The sequence below is a fragment of the Terrapene carolina genome, unplaced genomic scaffold (genome assembly GCF_002925995.2).
Source record: "Terrapene carolina triunguis isolate 2854851 unplaced genomic scaffold, T_m_triunguis-2.0 Scaffold746, whole genome shotgun sequence".
NCBI classification, from domain to species: domain Eukaryota; kingdom Metazoa; phylum Chordata; order Testudines; family Emydidae; genus Terrapene; species Terrapene triunguis.
Window position 1 is genome coordinate 1165226 of NW_020665097.1, and position 11480 is coordinate 1176705.

Below are 11480 nucleotides of genomic sequence, written 5' to 3' on the forward strand. Positions count from 1 at the left end.
GGGGGGGGGGGGGGGCGGATTTGATAGCAGCCTTCAATTACCTGAAGGGGAGTTCCAAAGAGGATGGAGCTTGGCTGTTCTCAGTGGTGGCACATGACAGAACAAAAAGCAATGGTCTCAAGTTGCAGTGGGGAAGGTCTAGGTTGGATATTAGGAAACACTTTCACTAGGAGGGTGGTGAAGCACTGGAATGGGTTACCTAGGGAGGTGGTGGAATCTCCATCCTTAGAGGTTTTTAAGGCCTGGCTTGACAAAGCGCTGGCTGGGATGATTTAGTTGGGGTTGGTCCTTGTAGCAGGGTGGACACCCGCTCCTGCCCTGAGGGATTTGGAACAGCCCTGGAAGAAGGCTGGGGCAGGGAAGGCTGAGCTGATTTGGGGGAAGTTGCTGCAGATGGGGCCATGCCCCAAACAGACTCAGCTGGCCCTATAAAGGCAGGGAGCCAGGCGCTCAGACCGAGTCTCTCTCTGCATTCAGAGAGAGAAGGGCCTGGCTGCAGGGAGCACAGATGGAGTATTTGAGTGGAGCAGGGCTGGGGAAAGGCTGAGGAGCTGGGGCGCTCCAGCCTGGATAGCCCCAGGCTGCGGCCTAGTAGGAGGCCAAGGGGTACTGGGGGTTGCAGAGGGCAGCCCATGGGTAGGCCAAGGCAGCAGGTCCAAACCCAACCTTGCCTGTGATGAGTGGCCTATACTGCAGTCTGCCCCAGGGAGCGGGGGCTAATTGGTGACTGGCAGTGGCCTTATTGTGAGGTGAGGTAGTGATAGTGGGTGGGGGTTCCCTGGGGAGGGGAGACCCTAGTACTGAGGGGTGTACTGCCAGGGGGCAGCACCTCAGATAAAAGGGCACCGGGGTCTGGGAGGGACACGGAGGCCAGAGGACAGGCGGATCACTGGCCTGCAGAGGGCGCTCCAGGACGCTGGAAGAGCTGATTCCCCAGACGACCAGCAGGAGGCACCGCAAGGGTGAGTCCGCTCCTCTACAGTCCTGCTTTGAGCAGGGAGTTGGACTAGATGACCTCCTGAGGTCTCTTCTAACCCTAATATTCTATGAAGTCCATCACAGGCCTAAACTTAATTCTCAAGGCATTCTCCTGTCTCCTACTAGCTTACCCCAAGTTCTTTCTGTGTTTTCAACCAGTTTGGTTGAGACCCCTTCTCCTGCCCTGCCCCACTCCCTGCTGATAGCTTGTTCTCACAGAGTGAAGGATACCAGGGGCTAATCCACACCCTGATATAGTTTCAAAAGTTCCTTGTCTTACCCCTAAACAGGATAATGAGGAGAACCAAGGACTGGAGGTCACACAATGAAATGAATAGGCAGCAGATTTTATACAGACAAAATGCATAGTCAACCTGTGGAACTCTTTGCCAAGGGATGTTGTGAAGGCCAAAACTATAACAGGGTTCAAAAAAGTACTAGATACATTCATGGAGGATAGGTCCATCAATGGCTATTAACCAGGATGGGCAGGGACATAACCCCATGCTCTGAATGTCCCTAGCCTCTGTTTGCCAGAAGCTGGTTGTGGACAACAGAGGATGGATCATTTGATGATTGCCTGTTCTGTCCTTCCCTCTTAAGCACCTGGCATAGACCACTGTTGGAAGACAGGATACTAGGCTAGATGACCATTGGTCTGACCCAGTATGGTTGGTCTTATGTTCTTATAATTCCTGCTGTTTAATTCCTCCTGTTAATTTCCTCTCTTTGAAGATTTCACAATTCTTCATTAGCATTCAGCTCAGACTTCTGAGTGGATGCCCATTGTGAACCATACAGTACTTGATTGACGTGCAAACAGGCAGAGAGATCAACATTTCTTGCCTGAAAGAAAACCTGCTTTTCCCCTTTGCTGATGGCCAGTACCTAGACACAGACCTTAAGAACACAGACCACAGCAGATACACAACTCCTTAAATATCACCAGTCCATATAGCTTGCAATGATTAACTGCACTGGAATGACACAGGCTTTCATTAGACATCACATGACCTCTTTTGGTGAACCCAGAGGAGCCCTATACCCCTAGTGCCCTCTGCTAGTTGGCATCAAGAGGTCCTTGGGTCACAGTGGGGGGCAGAGGGGTGGGGCAGGGGCAGAGGGAGGGCCAGGTTGCTCGGTGGCTAGTCCAAGCAGGCTCAGGGCTCCCCCTCACACACCCAGTGGTGCTGCTCCGTGCATGGGACGTCATACCAGTGCCCATCCTGTCGTGCCAGCGCACAGTTCTCCGTCTGCCCACCATTGGGCTCCCCTGTCTGCCAATAGCTGGAAACCAAAACAGGGAGAACAAGGTAGAGCAGGGCTGGTAATGCTGCAGCCCCCCCGTGACCCCCACAGCCACCAGACCGTGCAGTCACAAGCCCCTGTGACTCCCAGTCCCCATGTTCCCTGCAGCCCCTGTTGCAGGGGCTGGTGGCTGCCATGAGGCAAGCCCCAGTCCCCATGATGCCTGTGGCCCCCTTCAATCCCCATGACCGCCTGTGGCCTCCTGCGACCGCCTACTCTGCCCAATGACCCCCACAGTGCTGGGGGCCACAAGTGTCACAGAGACTGGGGCTTGTGGGGACTGGGGCTTGCAGGGACTGGTGGCTGGAGCAGGAGCGGGCAGAACTGAGAAGGGAACTTGTGCTGGATTAAGCCCAGGTCACAGAGACAATCCCCATCTCACTTCTCCCCCAGAGCATCTCTCTGCATAGTCAGATGGGGGTGTCAGAACTCCCCATGGCCTTGGCTCCTCCCCCACAAACATTGTCCCATACGACTAGGTTCCTGGAAGTTGCTTCCTCACATCCCACCCCAGGGACCAGAGGGACAATCGGGGGTAGGGGGTGTCAGTTCCCAAAGTGGGACAGCAGGGAAGTGGGAGATACTGGGATCAACTACACCGGGCAAGTTAAAGCCTGGAGACGAGGAGGGAGGAGCAAGGGCGCAGCGCGCTCGGCGGAACTGGATGGGGAAAAGGCGGGGCCGGGGTGGGAAGAGGCAGGGTGGGGTGGAGTGGGGATGGGGCCTGGGCAGAGCTGGGGGGAGCACCCCTTGGCAGATAGAAACTCGGCACCTATGTCCCGGGCCCTGCATCCACCCTAGGGACGGCCCTGGGGAGAACCCAGGTCTGGAACAGCATGTCAGGATTGAGGGACATTTTCCCCACTCTATGGCTCCAGCTATTCTGGGTTATTTCAGGGCCTCTCAGCCCAGACCCAGTCTCCAGTACCTGGCATTGGCTGCTGAGTGAGTCCCGTCCACCCACATCCAAGCCCCCTCGAGTGCCTGGTCCGTGAGGCCCATCCAGGAGGATGGTGCTTTCATGGAAGCCACGATGTGAGCCTGAGGTCAGAGAGAATAGAGTTACTCTGGGGTTGGCGCCCAATCCTCCAGTCACCCCCGCAGGACAGGGACTGCTGGACATGGACAGGCCCCGGTGCTGCCAGCGGGGTTTCAGCAGGGATAAATGGTGAAGCAGGGGCTCAATATGACATGGTGCCAGGGTTACGCTGGCCCCCAGGAGCCCTGAGCTGGGAGGGACTTGCTGAGTGCAGTGTCTGCTGCTACGCATGGCATCTCTCTCCTTGACTCATGGCAGCCCCACAATCCTCCCCACAGTGCAAGCGCCTTCCCCTCTGCAGCTTCTGCAGCCCAATGAGGTGAACTGGAGAGGGGCCGAGGGAGGGAGCACAGCAAGGGGGGGGGGATGGGCTGTGTGATGCTGGCAGACCAGGTGCCAGCTCTTGCCGAGGCTGCAGGCATCAGCTGAGCCCTGCCAAATACATAGCTGGAAACCAGACCAGCTCACCTGTATGTCAGTCTTGTTCAAGACCGCTGTTGGACTTGTAAAGCTGTGTTTAGACTCTATGGAATGCTTGTAAGTTGCTGCATGCCTTAATTTCACTTGTACTGTTTGTATCCCATGCTATAAGAGGATTTGTAAGTTTTACTTAATAATTGTAAAAGTGCCTGCTCTGAACTTATGAACCCAGTCAGGCAGAATGGTTCCCTGCCCATTGAGAAGGACTGTCAAAATGAAATGGGCCATTGTGGAACATCATGATCCAAAGAGCTGGCCCTCTCACACCCATGAAGGTGCTACGTGTAAGAAAGCCCATCCCATCAGCTTGAATGCTGGAAGAGGGGAATAAAACAGGGACACAAGGAATGTTTTTCATCTTTGCTGTTTGGACTCTCATAGGGCTGGAGCTAGGAAAAAGGAGCAGAGATCCCCAAGTCAAGCTGGGTTGGCCCTAAAAGACATTCAGTGGACAGATGACTACAGTTCTGCCACCTTTTGGAACCATAGACTAACTCATTTGTGTCTACATGTTACCTGCTTTAACCTGTAAATCTCTCTCATTTCCTTTTCCTAGTTAATAAATCCTTAGTTTACAATTGGATTGGCTACAAGCATTGTCTTTGGTGTGAGATCTGAGGTACAAATTGACCGGGGGTAAGTGACTGGTCTCTTGGGACTGGAAGCAACCTGTATCTTTTGTGACCTTTGGTGTATGGCAACCAGCTATCACTAGCCCAGCTCACCTGGCTGGCAATATAGACTGGAGCCCCAGGGGACTGTCTGTGGCAAGACTGGTGTAGTGCTTCAGGAGTTCACATTTGTTACCTGGTTGGTGATACCTAATTATAGAATGTACAGCTGGTTTGGGGGGGGGTGTGCCCTGCATAGACAGTCTGCCCTGAGCTTGGCACTCATGGTTGTGAGCCACTCCAGACAGTGTGACAGGAGGGGACCCGGTGAGGAGGAAGGGCTGTTGTACCGGTGGGGGCAGGGACCATTGCAGCCAGTTGTTTCTCTGATCCGTTTCACTGATTGGCTGGCAATTTGGTCTCACACCTTGGCTGGGTCTCCAGTGAGAATGAGGGGATTCAGAGGGCTCGCCTCCCCTGCCCAGTCTGGCTCTCTTCCCTTCTGGCCCCTCTAATTATTGCCTCCAACCCAGGCTCCCCTCCCTGTTGCTGAGTCACTTTTCAGGCGGCACTCATCCTGGATCCCTTCCCCAGCTCCTCCCATCTGCCTTCCTCCCTCCCATGCTTCCCCCTCCACCCCAGTGCCCCCTAGCCTCCAGGACACCCTGCTGCCCCACACATGGTCATCTCTCACCTGCTCAGCAAGGCTGGTCACCTGGAGGAGCAGGGCACCTAGAGAGGCACAGGAGTGGTTGGCAGCATCCCAGGTGCCCTGGGAGCGGGAGTGGAAGTAGCATCTGTCCTGGAAGAAAGTCCACCCCCTGCGACATGGGGTGCAGACTGGGGGGGAAGGGGAGGAGAGACCATGTTAGTCATCGGGGGGGGGGCAGGGGAATATCTAGGCAGCCTCAGGATCTAGGGCAGTCTGCAGAGACTAGCAGGGAAGCCCAGCAGTTAGAGGACTGGGAGCTTGTGTTCTTGGGTCTGCCTCTCCTGCCTCCTCCCTGGTGCTCGCCAGCAGGTCTCTGCTCCTCTTGGCACCTGAGGCTAGAGCAAAGACCCTGCACACCTTAATGTGGCGATGCAGCCTAAAGAGACTAGAGGTCCCAGCATGCACCGCTCTCTGCCCCCATCCTCTTGGGTTAAGATGGAGCCACACACGCTGGTACAGTCACAGAAGGCTGCAGCACCCCCAGCTCAGTGTTTCATGCCAACCAGATGCAGCCCCCAGACCTAAGGCAAGTCACTGGAATGGCCTTCATTAGCTCTGGGTCCCATTAGCCCTGTGCCAATACCCAGGGGAGACACCTATGCTCTGGATACAGACCCCCTCCTCCACACACCACCCAGTGCTGCCCCAGGGAGTTAACCCCATCCTGGCCCAAGAATTCATACACCCCAATGGGCTGAGCCACAGAAGGAAGCAGGATAGCGGGCAAATTTGCCACAGGGGCCAGTGGCAGGGCCAACACGTGTGGAGATCCTGTAGGCTGCTCAGCCAGTGTGCAGCCACACGAATAATCACAGCAGAGGGCTGGGAAATAGAGGGTAAGCAGCATGTGGGACGGGATGGGGCAGGGGTTTGGGCTGTCCCTGTATCTGCTCCCTGTGCTGCATTTGACCCAAGTGGGTGGCCTGTTGCTTGGTGGCTCAGCTAGCACAACCTGCAGTCATCAGGATGGTAATGGGCACCAGGACAGAGCCCTGTGAGGGTGAACAAATTAAGGGCAATGTGGAAGGGTTGGCTTCAGCCACTGAACTCCATGGAAAGGCTCCCACAGACTTCAGCACAGCCAGACCAGGCCTTACATGGCCTTAGATTTCAGAGTCATCTCCCCACTGAGATGCTGCAGGGGCAGCTCCCTGCCTCTCAGAGCCAACATCTCAGGCTCTCTGCAGACTCAGGCAGATATCTGTAACATCTGGGTCACATTTACAATGGAGCACAGCTCTGTAGGGAGGATCCACAGCCTGCAACTACTGGACATGAAGGCCCTGCCCATGGGACAGGAGCTCCTGAGACAAGGCAGCCATTAATGGTCCTTGTCCTCATTTTCAGCAAAAGGAGTCCCAGAACCCTGTGGGGTGGGATGATCCCAGATGGGACTCTTGGGTTCTATTCCCAGCTTTGGGATGGGAGTGGGGGGTCTGGTGGTTAGAATGTGGGTGGGGCAGGTTCATAGCTGCTGGAACTAGGAATGCTGGGGGGGTATGGCCGCACCCCCTGGCTTGAAGTGGTGTCCATTATATATAGGGCTTACAGTTTGGGTCAATGGCTGTCAGCACTCCCACTATACAAATTGTTCTAGCACTGCTGGGCAGGTTCCATCAGGTACATGGGCAGCGCCGTCACGGCTTGGAGCTAGGGCAGGGAGGGACACTGGCTGGCGTGTTTGAGGTGAAGGCCACAGGGCCAGGTGGGTCCGGCAGAACTCACCATGATAGGAGCAGAAGCAGAGGTCCTCATGGCTCCCATAGACGACCCAACGGCTCCAGGGCCCGTCCCCTGTGTACAGCATCACCACGTGGTTCTGGCTGTTGCCATAGTTGAAGTAGAGGTTCTCCTTGGCGAGGGCCAGCAGCCCGTTTGCCCGGCACTCCCAGTGCTGCAGCTCCCTGTGGGCCTTGCAGGGCTCCAGGCGCACAGCCATCCGGCTAAGCTGCTTTGGCACAGCTACGCACTGCTGGTGGGCCACGCTCAGCAGCTGGCCCCGAGACAGCCACTGGAAGTGCTGGCTGGGGGAGCCAGGGGTGCAGGGCGCGGCTGTCAGGGAGCCACCAGCTGTCACATCCACACACAGCTGGTGTGACTCACTGTAGATCAGGAAGGAGCCAGAGGCTGGAGAGCCTGAGTGGACAGAGGGGGTAAGTGCTGGGGCCAGGGCCGGTGCAAGGAAGTTTCGCACCCTAGGCGAAACGTCCACCTTGCGCCCTGCCCCAGCCCTGCGGCAGCTCCCCGCCTCCGCCCTGAGGCGCCCCCCCCTGCCCTGAGGCGTCCACCCCTGTGGCAGCTCCCCACCCCAGCTCACCTCTGCTCTGCCTCCTCCCCGAGCACGCCACCCCCGCTCTATTCTCCTCCCCTCCCAGGCTTGCGGCCCCAAACAGCTGATTGGTGCCACAAGCCTGGGAGGCGGGAGAAGTGGAGCGGCCGCTGCGCTGGGAGAGGGAGTCTGAGCCCCACATGTCAGCACGCCGTTGGCAGCCCAGCCCAGGAACGCTGTAAAAAAAAAAATTGGGGGCACCGCTTTTTGGCACCCCCAAATCTTGGCGCCCTAGGCAACCGCCTAGTTTGCCTTAATGGTAGCACCGGCCCTGGCTGGGGCAGGGGCACCACAAGCAATGGGAGCCTGGCTGCGAGGACAGGGCCCAGTCCCAAACCAACTCTCGAATTGCTGAAGACTGGATACCTCTGCCCCGCCTCTTTCCCCCAGGCCTTGTCTCCTGCTCTGCCTCCTCTCTCCCTCCAGTTGCGTGCTCCCCCCTCCCCTAGGACTTACCTGCCGCCTGCAGAGCTGGGCTGGGAGGAGCTGCCGCAGAGCCTGCCCAATCTGGGCACAGCAGTTGGGCTCTGGCTCAGAAAAAGTCAGTCCCTGGAGCGAGGGGCCAGGGGCAATCGTGGAAGAGCAGGGTGGGGGTGTGTGTGTGTGTGTGTGTGCTGGTCCCCAAAGCAAGGGGCTGGGGGGCAATTAGGGTACAGCAGGGTGGAGAGGGGGTGTCGGTCCCTGGAGCGAGGGGTTGAAGCAGAAGAAATAGGGGCACGGTGGGTTGGACTGTCCCCAGAGCCAGAGGCTGGAGCCGAGGATCTGGGAGCCAGTTCTCTCTGTCAGCAGCTGCTGTTCTTCCTGCCCTCTCAGCGGGGAGGCGGATTGTGGTTACTCTGGTAAGCAGAGTTTTAGCATCTGGTCGCAGTACTGACTGGACACTGACAGGTCCCCTTTTTGACCGGACACCTGACAACCCTACCCAGCAAAAGGAGTGAGGGGGGGAGGAAGGGCCAGTCCACTTGACTCCAGAGCCCCAAAGTTTCAGGAAGGGTTGGGAGGCAGGGGCCACCGGGAGTGCAGCGGGTGGAGCCAGCAGGGCACAGACGTGACCAAAGGTCTGGGATTTGCCACCACAGAAACTCACCCACATCCTGGAGCTGCTGGTTCTCCTCTTGCATTCTCTCAAGGGTGCTGGCCATCTCCATGTCTGCAGGAGATGGGAAACATCACCAGTGGTCTCGGCCATGTCACAGCAGCTGTGTTGAGAAACACCGGGGAGACAGGAGCCACCAGGCACCAGATCACCTTATCTCTGCCCTTGCCCTGGGCACACCGCCCCGCAGTCTTTGCAGTGCCCATAGCCATTGTCTACTGGGAGCAGGCTGGACCTTCTGACTGTCCTTAGCTCACCCGCAAGGGCAGGGCCAGCTCATAACAGTCTTGTCTCCCCCCCCCCCCCGAGCCTGTGACACAGTCCCTCCTGGCTGTCTGTAACACTCACTCTGCAGCAACCAGGAAAGCTCCCTCTAGCCCCATCCTGGAGGGGTGAGGGGTCTAGTCAGCTGAGACACAGGCCATTCTCAGCCTGGCCAGCCTTGGGGCCGAGCCTGGTGGGAAGCAGCACTATACCCGGGCAGGGGGAGGGGGAAGATAGTACTTCCTTTGTATTCCAGTGCTTTGGAGCCCATCATGGCCCAGGACCCCACTGTGCTGGGCACTGGGCATTATTTATTAGGTGTATTATGGTGTCCCAGGCTCTAGCCCAGGACCCCATGGTGCTAGGCGCTGTACAAACCTAGAGCAGACAGATGGTCCCTGTTGCACAGAGTTCACAATCTGTATAAGACAAGGTCAAGAGATGGGGACAGAGGCATAGGTGGGGAGGTACAAGGAAATAGTGGGATGATATTGGTCAGCCCAACAGGCTGTGGGCTCAGCGCATCATGCTTTCTGTAGGCATTGCAGTTGTCATGCTTTCTGTAGGCATTGCAGCAGAGGAGCGTTCTGCAGAGGGATGCAAAGGAGGATAATGCAGTGGCTTTGTGGGTGTTTATGGGGGACATCCTCCCAGCATTGGGGGGCAGCAAAGGAGAGAGCATGGAGGACCTTGTTTGCCAGTGTACCAAGCAGGTGCTAGAAGCTGCGTCCTGGGCAATCAGGGGCAGAGAGGCCCTCTTAACAGAGGATGGGAGACGTCCATGCAAATGCGAGTGAAGGGAGGGAGGTACTTACATCGGACAACACCAAGTGTGAGGAGCAGCAGGTTCAGCAGCACAGAGACTCCCAGGACAGTCGCGCAGGCCAAAATCCACCGCTGGCCCCGTCTCCACTCCCACTCTAGGGGGTTGGGAAATCAACATGGAAACAGCACATTGCCCTGACAGCCAGAGTATCCATCAGAGGGCACAGCCCTCTCCAGCAATGAATCCCCCACTCCTGGGAGCACAATCTTCACTCTATGGATGGGAAACTGAGGCACAGAGTGGCAAACAGATGGACCACGTGGCAAGCACATGGCAGAAGTCCTGACTCCCAGCTCCCCTGCTCCCATTTCTAGCCACGCTAACCACTGGACCCCACTTCCCTCCCAGAGCAGGGGATGGAATCCCAGTAGTCCTGACTGCCAGCCCCGCCCCCACCCACTAGATCACAGTCTCCTCCCAGAGCCAGGAACAGAACCCAGCACATCTGACTCTCCTGCCAGCCAGTCCCAAACCCATTACCTGGAGCCCGAGCCTCCTGCTGCTCCATCTGCCTCCTCCTTGCACCAAGAGCTGGGTCAACAGCCTCATATTCGTTCTCCTCTTCAGTGTACGCATCGCTGACAGCTAGAGAGGGAAGTACAGGGTGACAGCTCTCCCACCAGCTCCATCAGCACCGACAGCCCCCCCGTGGCTCTGTCAATGTCCCCAGCACCACACTGGGCAAGCACAGACGGCAAGGGGACAGAGCGCCCTACTGAACCCCACCCTCTTCCTGCAGCACAGCACCCTCTAGCACTGCATAAGGGAAAGCACCCCCTTTTGAGTGCTGTCCCACTCCCTGCAGCACGCTAGGTGTTCCTGTGAGGGCTCCTTACAGGTACTGGCCAGGCCCAATGCTCCTTCATCAGAGACAGAGGGCCGGCTGCTCCATACCTGCCTTCTCCCTTGGCTCAGAACCCCACGGCTCCTCTTGTCCTGGTTCAATGATGTTGACGTTGCTGTATGTTGCCTTGCAGGCCATGGGGCCAGACTGTGCAGCTGGGAGTCCCGTGCGGTCACAGCCCTGCCAACTGACTGGGCTGCTCACATGTGTTTGCCAGCTGATAAGGCCTCCAGGAGGGAGGGAGAAAAGCAGCAGGGGACCTGAAGAGGCAGTCCTTTGATGGGAACGCTGCAGAGCTCAGGCACTCCTCCCAGCTGGGGCTGGAGGGCCAGTCTGTGCCGCCTGTGCCTGCTCCTAGATTCATAGAGTCCAAGGCCAGAGGAACCACTGATCATCTGACCTCCTGTATAACACAAGCCAAGAACAGCCCCCAAATAATCCCTAGAGCAGAGCTTTTAGAAAAACATCCAGACTTGATTTAAAACTTGTCAGTGATGGAGAATCCACCCTCACCCTTGGTAAATTGTTCTGATGGTTAATTACCCTCACTGTCAAAAAGTGTACCCCTTATTTCCAGTCTGAATTTGTGTAGCTTCAACTTCCAGCCATTGGATGCCTTTCTTTCATAAAGTCTAAGACTGGAAGGGACCTCGAGAGGTCATCGAGTCCAGTCCCCTGCTCTCATGGCAGGACCAAATACTGTCTAGACCAGGGGTCGGCAACATTTGGCACGCAGCTCGCCAGGGTAAGCACCCTGGCGGGCCGGGCCAGTTTATTTACCTGCTGACGCGGCAGGTTTGGCCGATCGCGGCCCCCACTGGCCGCGGTTCGCCATCCCAGGCCAATGGGGGTGGCGAGAAGCGGCGCGGGCGAGGGATGTGCTGGCCGCGGCTTCCTGCCGCCCCCATTGGCCTGGGACAGTGAACCGCGGTCAGTGGGAGCCGCAATCGGCCGAACTTGCCGTGTCAGCAGGTAAATAAACTGGCCCGGCCC

At 57.2% G+C, this 11480-nt stretch overlaps 1 protein-coding gene across 1 annotated transcript; it reads right to left on the reverse strand.

The window, feature by feature from the left end:
• Positions 1–2138: 2138 nt before the first annotated feature.
• LOC112125859 (macrophage mannose receptor 1-like) lies at positions 2139–10658 on the reverse strand. The gene is made up of 8 exons (XM_026660292.2): positions 10538–10658; positions 10124–10228; positions 9633–9737; positions 8545–8607; positions 6854–7264; positions 5111–5256; positions 3215–3327; positions 2139–2265 (listed from the first exon to the last, which is right to left on the reverse strand). Exons 1-8 carry the CDS (start codon positions 10623–10625, stop codon positions 2139–2141), a joined length of 1158 nt encoding a protein of 385 aa, XP_026516077.1. The 5' UTR covers positions 10626–10658.
• Between the last annotated feature and the right edge of the window lie 822 nt (positions 10659–11480).

Bases quoted from the DNA above. Each gene is read 5' to 3' on its own strand.
- LOC112125859 (XM_026660292.2), bottom strand. From the start codon at position 10,625: ATGGCCTGCAAGGCAACATACAGCAACGTCAACATCATTGAACCAGGA. The intron at 7,265-8,544 runs GTGAGTTTCTGT...CTGTCCACTCAG, and splicing joins CCAGCAGCTCCAGGATGTGG to GCTCTCCAGCCTCTGGCTCC. The intron at 2,266-3,214 runs GTACTGGAGACT...TTTGGTTTCCAG, and splicing joins CACTCAGCAGCCAATGCCAG to CTATTGGCAGACAGGGGAGC.